At 40.5% G+C, this 14,674-nt stretch overlaps 1 protein-coding gene and 1 non-coding gene across 3 annotated transcripts in view; both read left to right on the plus strand.

Moving 5' to 3' along the window:
* Positions 1–14,674, plus strand: part of VPS35L (VPS35 endosomal protein sorting factor like) — a 141,160-nt gene that overhangs the window by 66,863 nt on the left and 59,623 nt on the right. For both annotated transcript variants that reach the window (XM_043914434.1, XM_043914433.1), the window contains 5 exons: positions 2,739–2,785; positions 3,587–3,698; positions 4,226–4,342; positions 7,254–7,307; positions 10,262–10,342. In XM_043914434.1, the coding sequence (XP_043770369.1) occupies positions 2,739–2,785; positions 3,587–3,698; positions 4,226–4,342; positions 7,254–7,307; positions 10,262–10,342 (411 nt within the window). The remainder of the gene's footprint in view (positions 1–2,738; positions 2,786–3,586; positions 3,699–4,225; positions 4,343–7,253; positions 7,308–10,261; positions 10,343–14,674) is intronic.
* LOC122702399 lies at positions 107–212 on the plus strand. Its single transcript, XR_006343258.1, has one exon. It is a non-coding gene; the product is annotated as a U6 spliceosomal RNA (small nuclear RNA).

The raw sequence follows: 14,674 nt of genomic DNA on the forward strand, positions 1-14,674 counted from the left end.
GTGGCTATAGCCATTGCAGGCATCATGCCCAGACATGGCAGAATCCAGAGGCAGGAAGATGGGGAGTCTTCAGTTCCTCCAGTTCCTATTTAAGAACAAGAAAACTGTGCTCGCTTCGGCAGCACATATACTAAAATTGGAACGATACAGAGAAGATTAGCATGGCCCCTGCGCAGGATGATATGCAAATTCGTGAAGCGTTCCATACTTTTAGAAATTGAGTGATTGTTAAGCAAATCTGTACATAAAAATAAAACTATAAAAATAACCTATATCTAATTATGAATTAAAAAAAAAAAAAGAACAAGAAAACTTTCCTCTAAGCCCCCATCTCAGTAGCAGGAAATCGGTCATGGGCCCTGTCTTAGCCTACCACTTGCAAGGGGAATGAGACCACCGTGATTGACTTGGGCCTGTGTTAGTTTGCTTAGTAAGTTCAGGCAGCTGTAACAAAACACCACATAGTGGGTAGATTATAAATAACAGAAATTTATTTCTAATGGTTCTGGAGGCTCGAAATCCAAGATCAAGATGCTCTCAGATACAGTATCTGGTGAGGGCCTACTTCCTGGTTCATAGATTTATCTTCTGGCTGTGTGCTCACATGGCAGAAGGGACAAGAGAGCTTTCTTGGGCTGCTTTTATAAGGGCACTGATTCCATTTATGAGGGCTCCACCCTTAAGACCTAATCACCTCCAAAGGCTCCACCTTCTAACACCATTAACTTGGAGTTAGTGGATTCAGATATCAGCAGGCTTCCATGATAGACTGAGTGTCTTTAAACAACAAAAATTTATCTTCTCAGAGTTTTGGAGGCTGGAAAGTCCAAGATCAAGGTGCCAGCTGGGTTGGTTTGTGGCAAGACTTTTCTCCTTGGCTTGCAGACCCGTCTTCTCACTGTGTCTTCGCCTGATCTTCTCATCTGTGCATGTGTGTCCTTAGCCTCTCTTCCTCTTCTTATAAGGACAGCAGTCCTATTGGATTAGGGCTGCACCCTTATGACCTCACCTGGTATTAACTCCTTTAAAAACCTTATCTCTGAACACAGTCACGTTGCAGGTTAAGGCTTCAGCATATGAATGGCGGGAACATAATTTACTTCAGAACAGGACCCAACCTGATTTTTGTTGGACAAAGACAGAAATATGAATAAAATAAGGGTTCTGGGGTGTTGATAGTATCCCCACAATCAACAATCGCTTTAGTTATTCAGGGACACCAGGACATGGAAGGACACAACTGAAAAGAGTGGAATTGCACTAAAAAAGACTCATTTTATTTTTTGATGTCCAGGCCAGACTTGGGTACAAATCTCATTTCTGCCACTTAGTAGGAAGTGGCTCAACCCAGCTGAGTTTTGGCTTCCTCATCTGTAAAGTAGGGATAACAGACATGGTGTCAAAGGCCATTGGGAAGAGTGAATGGGAAAAGACATAAAAAGCACTCCAGTGAAAGTGAAAGTCGCTCAGTTGTGTCTGACTCTTTGTGACCCCCTGGCCTATACAGTCCATGGAATTCTCCAGGCCAGAATATTGGATTGGGTAGCCTATCCCTTCTCCAGGGGATCTTCCCGACCCAGGAATTGAACCGGGGTCTCCTGCATTGCAGGCGGATTCTTTACCCATTGAGCTACCAGGAAAGCCCAGTGCCTCGTGCTGGGTGCCTGGTGAGTGCTCAGTGTCAAGGCTATTGTTATCAGCTCTTTTGTCTTGGGATTGACCTTGTCTGTGCCGTTTGAAACTTTCCCCAAACCACTGCGCTATGGGATACTTTTTTCTATTGATTTTCTTAACAATAAGAGCTCTTTTAAAGATGCATAATTGTCTTAAGATAGCTCTAAAGCCATTAATAGTATTCCAGTGAGTAAAACATTTATTTTCTTTTGGGGAAAAAAAAATGCTTCAAAATGCACTTGAGAGGAAGTGTAGTGAAGAGCATGGCCTTTGATGCCAGACTTCCCAGGTCACGTCCAACCCACCATAACTAGCCATGTCATCGTGGCCCAGCCACGTCACTGTTCCGTAGCTTGGTTTCTCATCTGTGAAGTGGGAGAATTGAGAGCCTGCCCCATATGGGTTGTGAGAAGTGGGAGCATGACTGTCAACTGCTTCTCCCTGTGACTGGCCAGCACCAAGTACTGGCCCAATGTTTGTTACTCATTTCACTTAGAATTCTACAGACACCTCATGAAAGGGGAGGAACACTGGGGGTCTAGAAGAGGTGGAAAGTGAAAGCGAAAATCGCTCAGTTGTGTCCGACTCTGTGCAACCCCACGGACTATACAGTCCATGGAATTCTCCAGGCCAGAATATTGGAGTGGATAAGCTGTTCCCTTCTCCAGAGGGTCTTAGGAGAGGTAGGGAGCAAAGCAGATTTCATTCTCACTGGTACCCTAGAGCATGGGTGGCACCACTGTCATTGTCCTGTGGGAATCTGCAGGTGGCATGGTACCAGCTGTGTCGTCTGCCTACAGATGAAGAAAAGCAGTTGGTGAGACTGGGTTTGAACCCAGTGGTGTGTGAGACCAGGGCCCTAGCTCTTACCCATTATACTAAATGCCACAAGAATGAACTTGTTTTCTCCTCCATCCTCCCCATCCTACCAAGCACTGAGAATTATAGAAAAGGGTATGTAAATGACCGCATTTATTTTAAAGTATTACTTTGCAAATCTGCTCATGAGAAGTGTTACTTTAGGTCCCCCAACTTGATGGTTTTTATTATTTTTTTTTACTTAGGCTCTGCTAACAGAGATGATGGAGAGATGTAAGAAGCTAGGAAACAAGTAAGTATTTTGAAATTCATAAAGCCTGTGTTTGAAAATAGAGTCAATTGCTTTTTTTTTGAGCTTGGCATGCTTGCATGGGCAAGAGGCCTACAGAGCGGCAGGGTAGCACCTGACCTCACGAATGCTGCAGTCCAGTTGCCTGGCTTCTGATGTTGGCTCCACTCTTTCTTAGCTGTATGACCTGGGGTCACTTGCTTTGACCTTTCTGTGTCTCCATCTCTTCATCTGTAAAATGGGTATAACAGCAGTGCTTTCCCTGTGGGGCTGTGATAAAGTCAGGATAAACTGGAATTCTTGTCTTCTAGGCATAAGAGGTTTCTCCTCCACTCTCCTTTCAGTAGTAGGTGAGGAGCCTGGAGTGGGGTTTGTTCACCACTATGTCCCTAGGTCCTAGAACAGTGCTTTTCATAAGAGACGTGGATATGTATTTGCAGCCTGGATCAGTATTATTACTTAATGTTTAATTTTATTAGTGCACTGAAGGCTCCCTCTGTTTCTTCTGTTTAAATGGATTTGATTACTTTCTTATTTACTATCAATCCATTGATCTGTGCACCCATTCACTCATCCATCCACCCATCTTCCATTCTTCCAGCCAATTGAATATTTATCAAGCTCTGAATATGCACAAAACACTGTTAGTCTCTAGAGGTTGCCTTTTTACAGCAATCTTTTTTTTTTCCCCCAACGCTACCATTAAAGGGCTGTCAATCATCTTTTCTAACAGCATACATCCTAAAATGAAAGCGATTTTCTTAAAGGGAAGCTCTGCTGACGTGGGGCATATGTGTCTTGCAGTGCCTTGCTGTTGAACTCTGTGATGTCGGCTTTCCGGGCCGAGTTCATTGCTACAAGGTCCATGGATTTCATTGGCATGATTAAGGAGTGCGATGAGTCCGGTTTCCCCAAGGTAGGCTCTTGACTTCATGCTTGGTGGAGAGCAGATAGGCAGTGTTTGCCTGACAGCTCTCCAGGGAGAGGGAGTCTGGTGTTGGGGGCAGCTCGGGCCAACAGGAAAACAGGTGAAGGCTGTGTTTCTGAAGAGTGCAGAGGAAGGCAAGTTAGCGACTGGGATTGTGAGACACATGTAATTGCTGAGAGTCAGGCCTCTGTGAGTCCTAAATCTATCCAGTTAGCTCACTATGAAATATTTAGGAAAAACTTTGGTCTTACATCTTTAAAACTATATCATCACCCATTAATTATGAAAAACTTTGTGTAGAAGAATAGTATGGCCCACAGATTGGACCAGTACGCAGAGCTAGCTCTTCATTCCGACCCTCTCAGCCTAACTTGCATAAGTTTGTGGTAGAACTTCAGAAAAGGGTTGTTGGAAGATTAACCTTAAGATAGGCCAACTATGATAGCCTTTTCCTTTATTTTCTTAAGTTACTCTGATTTTGAATCTGAGATCATAATGTTTGCTATATTTCTTAGCATCTCCTTTTTCGCTCCTTGGGGTTAAACTTGGCCTTGGCTGATCCTCCTGAGAGTGATCGACTTCAGATTCTCAATGAAGCTTGGAAAGTTATCACTAAATTGAAGAATCCACAGGTGGGTGACAATTTATACCTTGTATTGACTGCTTTGTGCCCAAGTTATGTAGTATGCTCTTTCTTTAATTTCTCTTTCAACTAATCATCCTTATTTTTTTAAAAAAAGAAATCTTCTTTTAATTGTATTGTTTGTCAACCTATAATGGAGAACTTAAAACTTTAAAGATGTATTTCTTGATTTTTGTGTCCCTATTATGTCTTACTCTTGTGGCCTTAGGTGAGCGAGAAGTATAAAATTATGAATACTTGAAACTTGAAAAGACCCATAGCTCTGCAAAGAGCATTCTAAGTGCAGCAGTCCATAGCATAATTGACCCTTGAACAACATGGGTTTGGACTGCACAGATCCACTTACATGTGGAGTTTTTTTTCAGTGGTAAATACCATGACACTATATAACCTTTGGTTGGTTAAATCCACAGAAGCGACATTTCAAATACAGAGGAATCAGGGATATAGAAGGCTGACTATAAGTTATACATAATTTTTGACTGCATAGAGGGTCAGTGTCCCTAAATCCTGTGTTGTTTAAAGGTCAAGTTGTATTTGGATTTGAAAAAAACAATTTATTGAGATAACTCTAAATTGAAGATCAGCAGTTAAACCGGTAATTAGCAAAAGGGAGTTCCAGTTTCCATCCCTTGAATGGACAGTGGAAGCATCTTTCTTCCCATACTTCTGACATGGGAAGTCTTAGGAAGATGAACCAACTGATTTTAGTTGCTATAATGCATGTAGTGCTGGTCATCATTTTGCAGGTTTGGGTTTTATGCCTCACTTCCTTTTAGGAAGCATGCCAGCAATTTATGTGGCTGCCATCAGGGAATGGTATTGGCTGTCTTTGTGGCCAAACTTCACCATACTCTGCACTCTCTCCTACGTCCTTGTTCATTTAGCTTGTTGGGACAGCATATAATAGACTGTGTGGCTTCTATACAATGGAAATTTATTTCTTACAGATCTGGAGGCTAGAAGTACAAAATCGGGGGCCAGCATGGTTGGTTGGAGAAGGAAATGGCAAGCCACTCCAGGATTGGTCCCTGGGAAATTCTGTGGACAGAGGAGCCTGGTGGGCTACAGTCCTTGTAGTTGCAAAGAGTCAGACATGATGTAGCAAATCAACAACAACAAAGCATGATTGGGTTCTGATGAGGATCCTCTTCCCAGGATGCAGACTGCCAGCTTCTCCTCACATGGCAGAAAGAGGGAGGAAGACCTCTCTAGGATCTCTTTTACAAGGGCACTAATTCCATTCACAGGGTCTCCACCCTCATGACCTAACCACTGCCCAAAACCCTTACCTCCTAATATCATCGCATCAAGGGCTAAGATTTCAACATGTACTTTCAAGGGGGATACAGACATTCAGACTGTAACACAACGAGTAAGTGAATATGGATGTAGCATTTGATTGGATCATTTATTGAGAAGGAAATATTAAAATGAACCCAGTTATAAACCCCTTGCTGGGGACTTCGCTGGTGGTCCAGTGGCTAAGACTGTGTGCTCCCAATGTGGGGGGCCCAGGTTTGATCCTTGGTCAGGGAACTAAATCTCACATTCCGCAATTAAAAGATCCACATGCTGCAACTAAGACCTGGTCAAATAAATACATTTTAAAATAAGCCCTTGTTAATCACCACATTTATGAAAATGTATTAAGAACAGTGGTATAATTTAGGAAAATTAGGAGCTTATTTACAAAATTGTCTACCTATGTTGTGCTCAGTCAGTCATGCCCGACTCTTTGCCCCATGGAGTACAGCCTGCCAGGCTCTTCTGTTCATGGAATTTTCCAGGGGAGAATACTGGAGTGGGTTGCCATTTCCTATACCTATGTTCAGCAGAATCCTTGCTAAACTCCAGCTATTGAAATTCTCTGTTTAACCTAACTGATTAGCTAATGAAAACAGCTTATTTAGGATATTTAAGTTAAAAACCTCTGGGCCTCTGGTTCCTGTACTTCAGGACTTCAAAGCAACCTTGCATCAAAAGCTCATAATAACAATTTTCTCCAGTCTTTAACTTCATACTCTCCTCATTAAGTCCTTCTTAGCATTCCCATTAGACTTTAGAATATTCCTGCCTTTTCTTGTGTGAATGAGAGTGTTTTCTCCCCTCCCCTTTCTTCTTTCTTTTCTGTGGAGTGTCAGAACAGAAGCGGTATCCGTGCAGATTCTATTTTTCCTTTGTTTTTTCTTGGCCATGCCTTGTGACACGTGGGATCTTAGTTGCCTGACCAGAGTTTGAACACATGGCCCCTGCATTGGGAGCATGGAGTCTTAACCACTGGACTGCCAGGGAAGTCCGGATTCTATTTTTCCTTGGCCCTTTTCTCCCATTTGCGTGTTTTCTGGAGCAGACAGCCTTACTAAGTTGGTCATCACCGTTTCCATAGCCATCTCATTATCTTTTCTATTTGAATCTAACACATCCTTTCTTATCTAAAACCTTTGTGCTTTCTTAACCCTATTACAACATATATACATCTCCCCTCTCTAGGACAGATGGTTTCTTTTTAAAGGCAGGAGGCCTGTTTTTTTTCAGGACATTCAAGTGTCATATCTTAAACAATGCTTGAATTTTCAACCAGATCCGTGGTCCTTGAGACGTGATGAGGACTGTTTTCTCTGCTGCCCCGCAGCACTCCCGTTCTCCAGGCGGGGCAGAGCTTCCCAGATTTCTGTTTTGGCCCAAGTAGTGATTCTGGAATGAAAGTCTAAATTAGTTTCAGGCAATTTATATTTTCTCATCTCACGTCTCAGGGGTAGAATTTATTAATGGGCCAGAGTTTTCTGTACATGACTCTTGAAATCGCTATCAGTAGTTTCAGAGCCCTTAAGGAATTTGTGCATTATGAGTTTTTGCCATAAGGTCAACTGTAAAGCCATTTTTGCTTTTTTTTGTAGGACTACATTAATTGTGCTGAAGTGTGGGTGGAGTACACCTGCAAGCATTTCACGGTATGTGTACTGTGGTATTGTCTTTGTGGTATTGTGTGCTGTGTATTTTTTTCATGTTCATAATTGTGATTAAGTCTAGCATAGACCTTTATGAATTTTGTGATGCTAATTATCCTTAATTTATGAAAATTGCACCCTTTATAGTATAATGTAATGAGGCATTAATATGTGAACTATAACAAAAAGGTTCACACTTACATGTAAGTTTGGGAGATACTGCTTTTATAGAGTTAAGCAGATTTTTTTTTTCACCACAATACACCTTAGATGCTTATTGTTAAAGTTCTTTGGGACTTTCCATGGAAGTCTAGTCAGCAGTGTTTCCCAAACATATTTGATTTGCTTGTAATTTAATTTTTTTCTAAGCAAACAAAGATGTTCTTTCCCCAGGCCCAGACTAGAAGCCCAGTTTGGGAGATAGTGGTCTTGTCAATGAGCAGAGACTTTAGAAGCAGGTAGAAGTGGTTTCAAATCCTGTTGCCAGGTGTTTATTTTAATCAACTTTAAAAAATATTGAAGTTTAACCTACATGAAGAAAGCTTACAGAAACAGTTAAGTTTGCTGTTCAGTGAATCTTCACTGATACACCCAGGGAATCATGGTCCAGATAAATAAATAACTTCCCATCCCCACCCCAACCTGAAGCCCCCCATACTTCCCTCTCAGTCATCACCTTGGAAGTTGAACATAAACACCATCTGGCCTCTTAACTCCAGAAATGGGTTTTGCCTCATTTTGAGCATTATTGTAAATGTTAGTCTGTTAATTTTCTTTCTTTCATCCAGTTTTTGTTTTATGGAAACTTCTAGCATATGATGTCTGTTCTACTCATTACCCAGAAGTGACCAACTTATGACAAATGTTGTTTCATTTGTGCCTTACCCCTTCTCCCCACCCCTGGATTATTTTGAAGCACAGCTTAATCATCATGCTATTTCAGTGTATAGCTCTGATGTAGAATTTCCTTTTCTGAAACAAAATTTCAATATATTATCCTAACCGAGAAAATTAATTCTCTTTTAATACCATTGAAACTTGATAAATATTCAGATTTCCCCTAGCTGTCTCATAAGTTTTTCATACTTTGTTTGTTCAGTCAGGATTAAAATGGGCTAGCACATATGTTGTAAAACACTTTAATTCGAGTCCTTTTAACCTTTAAGTTCCCTCTCTTCCCCTCTTTCTTTCCTTCCCTCCCTTTTCCTCTCCTTTTTTACTCTGTTATTTATTTATTGGAGAAATCGGGTCCTTTGTCCTGTAGAGTTTCCCAGTCTGGACTGGCCAGAGGCATCCCTGTGGTGGTGTTACAATGTTCTTCTGCCTCCAGTGTTTCCTGTAAATCGGCTGTTAGTCCTGGAGACAGGAGACTTCATCAGCCTTGTGTTCGACTTTCTGACACCACGGGTGCTGGTGTGGTGCTTCTCCTGGAAGGCTCATGGTATCTGGTTGTTTCTCCATGACATGAGCGGCCACCAAAGTGCATTCATCTCATGGTTTATCATGGGTTACAAATAGTGATTTTCAGCGTTATTATCATTTCTCCTGTATTTGTTAGCTGGAATATTTGTGTTGATATAAAGAGAAACTTTTCATGCCACATATTTGGTTACCCTGAGGTACAGTTTGTACAGAGAGGCAAGATGCTCATTTTTGTCCTTGTTACTTACTAGTTTTTAGAATGAGTCAATCCCCTAGCATCCCCAAAGGTGACCAGTGAGTAGTAGTTGCTGTTGGTATCTTTAGGGACTCTTGGGTTGAAATATATTTGCTGTGTATCAATCCTTGCAGTTGTATTATTCTTACTGATGCTCAGCGGTCCCACCTTTATCCAGTGAGTGCTTTATTCGGTTGGCTTCTGAGTCCTGGCATATTCTCTGTAGTCCTTGATACCTTCCTTGCTTCCTATATAAGGTGTTCCAGCCTCCCTTGTGCTTTCTTATCCCACGTTTGGAATCAGCCCTTTCTCTGAGAAGCTTTGGTTCCTTACAGTGCCACTGGCAGATTTTTTTTAGTGCTGTGACACTGGCTAAGCCACTTAACTTCTCTGAGCCTTAACTTCCTCATCTGTAAAATGGGGATAATGACGTCCATGCTGGGGAGGTTAATGAGCATTAACGAGTACATTCTGGCAGCTATTGAGATGGTGTGCTGTGTGTGCCAGGCGTTTGACCTCTACGCTGCACAGCTTCATGTTGACCTTGTCATAAACTTCACTGTTCCAGTTATACAGACCGGACATCAGCTTGCTTTCTCTGTAGAAGGCCACTGTTCCTGTATTTGAGACTCTGTGGACCATGTGATCTCTGTTAGGATACACGTGTCCATCATTGCCCCTGTACATAAGGCAGCCGTAGACCATATATGAGTGAGCATGACTGTGTTCTAGTAAGTTTTATTTATGCACACTGAAGTTTGAAGCTCATATAATTTTCCTTGTAACCAAATATTATTCTTTTCGTGTGAATGTAAAAACCATTCTTTGCTCCTGGGCTGAATGAACACAGGCACCAGGGTGGATTTAGGCTGTAGTTGGCGGGCCCCTAATGCAGCTGACGGAAGTGCGGTGCAGTGGGCATTGGTCACCCAGCCTGTGAGGGTCCAGCCTGTGCTCTTCTCACAGGGCCTCGCTGCTCCGCGCAGCACCTGTGGAGGGGCCCAGCATGGGCGGGCAGAAAGGGGCACGTTGGGTTTCACCAGCGCTCAGGGAAAGCTGGGACCGTATTACTCCAGAACCTTGAGATCGGTGTTTCAGTCCTGACTTGGTGCAGACATAGCTGTCTTTAGGGCTGTGGTATGGGTGGAATTCTCCCTCTGATGTTACTTGTAGCAGAGTAGTTGAAACTGTTCCCTGGAAGGTGTGTGCTATACTCTGAAATTGTGAGTTCTTTCTTCCAGAAAAATGTCAGCAACTGTCATACGGTGTCTGATACAGGTCTGATTTTTTCCCCTCTTAGAAACGAGAGGTGAACACCGTTTTGGCCGATGTCATCAAGCACATGACTCCAGATCGTGCCTTTGAAGACTCCTATCCTCAGGTGACAGCTTCATATTTCTCATTTCCACATTGTTAGGAATTTCATTCTGTTGCATTAAATAAGTATTTTGCATGGGGGTCAGGCTGTCAAGTCAGGTAATCCTGGGTTTGAGTCCTAACTTTGACATGTCCCAGCCATGTGCCCTTTAATCAGTTACTTTGTCTTGTTGTGCCTGAGTTTGCTTACCTGTAAAATGGGGAAAATAATAGTCCTCTCCGAGTGGCTGTAAGAATTGAGTGAGGTGTGATGTGGGAGGTACAGTTGCTTGGCATGAGTAAGTAAGATGGCTATGTTCTTCAGTTAAGCTAACCTTTTATTTGGAAATAAATTCAAACTTTATTGGGAAGTTAAAAGAATAGCTCAGAAAGCTCCCATTATTTTTTACCCAGATTCACTAACTATGAATATTTTCCATGTTTACTTTATCATTATCATTGTATGTACACATATGCACACATATTCCTACATGTGTATGTAAAATTTTTTAAAACCAGTTGAGGGTAAATTGCATACATCATGTCATTTTTGCCTCTAAAGAGTTCAGTGAGTATTTCATAAGAACAAGGACATCCTCCTTTATAACCACAGTTTAGTTTATCAACTTCAGGAAATTTAACATTAATATCTTACTTTTGCCTCTCCACAGTCCATATTCCAATTTTGTCAGTGGGTTCAGTGTCCTTAATAGCAGATTTTTGTTTCCCCTCTAGTACAGAATCCAGCTCAGGATCACTTACTGTAAAGTAACTTCAAACCTAATTAAGATTTTATTTTTTATTTGATAACATGATGTCTGGCACTTATTGCCTATGATTGGTTGGTGTCCTGACTCACTTAGTATAAGAAAATTAGTTCCATATTCTTGTCTAAATTTTAGAATTCTTACATTTTACTCATTTAAGAATTGTTCACCACTTGCTAATTAAAATGGCTCATTATTACAATTTACTGAGCAGCCACTGGCTATTTCTTGATGGAATGAAAAACGACATAGTTGCGCACAGCAGGCTTTTGGTCAGCACGGTAGAGTCAATAAAATGTGTAGAGAAGATAGGTCATGCTTTTGTGGGTGGTCAGGGTCTCGGGCTCATATGAAGGCTGATGTGCATTAAAATTTTAGTTAAGGAATTCCGATAAGACATTGACTGCCAGTGACCCAATTCACCGAAAACTTGAACATAATAGTTTTAATGCCGTTCATTCCTAAGAGACAAGGAAATTATACTACACTGTGATTCTGCTATATGCAAAAACAACTTATAAAAGATGCCCAGGCATCAGCCTATGTTCCAGACAGCTACCCATATTGGTTGTGAGCCCTTTGTCTTAAGTGGGGGCCACATCAGAAGAATAAAACTGCAAGAGTCTGTGAACAATTAGCTTACTCCAGGTCTAGGATAGGGAAGGTGCAGGGTGAGCCTGAAACATCTTCTTGTGCCAGGAAGTAAGGAATTGCTGCGGGCAGATGAAGTGAGCACAGGAGCAGCTTTAAAGGGGCTGTCATGGGCCCCGATTTGAACATCAAAAGAAATAAATACAATAACGGATTATAATCCATTGAGTAAAATATGAATGCAGGAGTTGGCCTTTATGATGAATAGGTAAATAAATAGATAGATGAGGGGTAAGGTGGGTAGGGGTGCCATCAACGAAATGTGAAAGAGATGGTAGAGTTGAAAAATCTACACAATGTTTGCAGCCATCTCAGTAAAGACAAGAATCATTCTTCATCCTCAGGCAAGAATCATCAATGAATGCTAAATCTGGAGGGGATGTTCATTGAGGAGCAGGATATTTTCATATCTCTTCCCGTAGAATGAGTGTTAGTTGTAAGGGGAAAAATAGTGACTCTCTGTTGGAGAATTTGGACAGCCATTGACAGTAAAAAATCCATATCAGCAAGTGGGATACCGCGTGCCTGCAGATAAGGTATCCTGAGAAAGACACAGCATCATCCATATAGCATTCCAGATGAGAATGCATGGCTCACTCTTATCAAGAGGTAACACTAGTCACGTGCAAATTGAGTTGCATGCTAAAAAGTAATAGCCAAAACATTGCCAAATCATTGCCATCAGTGTTACAAAGGTTAAGGAACTGTTTCAAATCAATTACAGACTATAGAGACGTGAAGACTGAATGCATGATCCTGAACCGAATCCTGAACTGCAGAGTGGAAAAAATAACGCTGTAAAAAACGTACTGAGACAACTGACAAGACTGGAATACAAATGATAGATTAAAGTGTTAAAGTTATATCAGTATTAACTTTTCTGAATTTGATAATGACAAAATGGAAATATCAGAGAATATGTTTATTCTTGGGAAATACAAATGAAGTATTCAGGGATGAGGGACATGTTACATGCAAACTACTTTAACATGGTTCAGGAAAAATATGTCTTACTATATAGAGAGGAAAACTAAGATCATGGCATCCGGTCCTATCACTTCATGGCAGATAGATGGGGAAACAGTGGAAACAGTGGCTGACTTTATTTTTCTGGGCTCCAAAATCACTGCAGATGGTGATTGCGCCATGAAATTAAAAGACACTTACTCCTTGGAAGGAAAGTTATGATCAACCTAGACAGCATATTAAAAAGCAGAGACATTACTTTGTCAACAAAAGGCCGTCTAGTCAAGGCTATGGTTTTTCCAGTGGTCATGTATGGATGTGAGAGTTGGACCATAAAGAAAGCTGAGCGCCGAAGAATTGATGCTTTTGAACTGTGGTGTTGGAGAAGACTCTTGAGAGTCCCTTGGACTGCAAGAAGATCCAACCAGGCCATCCTAAAGGAGATCAGTCCTGGGTGTTCATTAGAAGGGCTGGTGCTGAAGCTGAAACTCCAATACTTTGGCCACCTGATGTGAAGAGCTGACTCATTGGAAAAGACCCTGATGCTGGGAAAGATTGAGGGCAGAGGGGAAGGGGATGACAGAGGATGAGATGGTTGGATGGCATCACCAACTCGACGGACATGGGTTTGGGTGGACTCTGGGAGTTGGTAATGGACAGGGAGGCCTGGTTCAGTTCATGGGGTCTCGGAGAGTCGGACATGACTGAGCGACTGAACTGAACATAGAGAGGATAATAAAACAAAGTTAGCAAAATACTAAAAATTGATGACTTTGGATAAAGAGAGCATGGGAGTTTTTTTAAAGCATTTTTTAAAATTATGAAGGTATAAAAACACATTTACAGGAAACTTGGAGAATGCAGAACAAAGTTACATATGGTTCCACTATATATTACAGTTGTTTTTTTAAGTAGATAAATTAATATTTTTAGTTGGAGTTTTAATATCAAGCTCTCAAAAATTAGTAGAATGAATACACAGAAAAATAGAAGGATATAATAGACCTGAAAAACACTGTGAACCAATTCAACATGATTAAGATGTATACAATTTTCACACAACAGCAGGATACAAATTCAAGTTCCCATAGACTATAAATCAGGAGACACTGGAACATATCCTGGAATGTAAAACAAGGTACAAAAATTTCATAGTCTAAAGGTATTAAAATCATACAGAGTCTGTTCTCTTATCACTGTGGAATTATGTTAGAAGTCAGTATCAAAAAGTATTTGAAAATAACCCACATATTTTCAAGTATAATGTAACATTTACCAAGAGATATCTTTGACTTAGCCACTAAAAGCCTCAAAAAAAAAAAAAAAAAAAAAGACTGAAAAAATACAGAAGGTGATTGTAGAGAAGAAAGCACTTAAATGAGAAATAAACTTCAAAATGAGAAATTAATATCAAACGATACTTAAAAAAAAGCATGAATTTGGAAATTAAATGTCCACTTTTAAATAGTGGATGTACCTAAAAGTTATAACAAGGAAAATTAGAAAATATTTGTAACAGAATAAAAGTGAAAAGAGAATTTATCAGAATTTGTTGCATGCAGCTGGAGTTGCTCAATGCAGCTAAGTACAATGTGGAATCATGAATAAGGTATTATGAAAACAAATAATGGACACTAGCATAAAATTTTGTAAAATTTGAACAAAATCTGTCCTTTAGTTAATAATACTATATTATGTTAGTTTCCTGTTTTTTTTTGTTTGTTTTTTTTTTAACGATGTAGTATTTCTCTGGAGAATTTGTGAGTTTTTTAATACTGTTCTTTCACCATTTCTGTAAGTTTGAAATGATTTCATGGTAAAAAGTTATAAATAAACAGACTACACATATTTTAAAAATTCTACCATTGGGTCAATAGATAGGTGAGAAGATAAAGCAAATAGAGCAGAACATTAGCCCTTGTAGAATCTCAGTGGTAAGTGGGTGTTTTCTATATTTTCATTGGATTTTCTTT

This window comes from Cervus elaphus, chromosome 10 (assembly GCF_910594005.1).
Source record: "Cervus elaphus chromosome 10, mCerEla1.1, whole genome shotgun sequence".
NCBI lineage: Eukaryota > Metazoa > Chordata > Mammalia > Artiodactyla > Cervidae > Cervus > Cervus elaphus.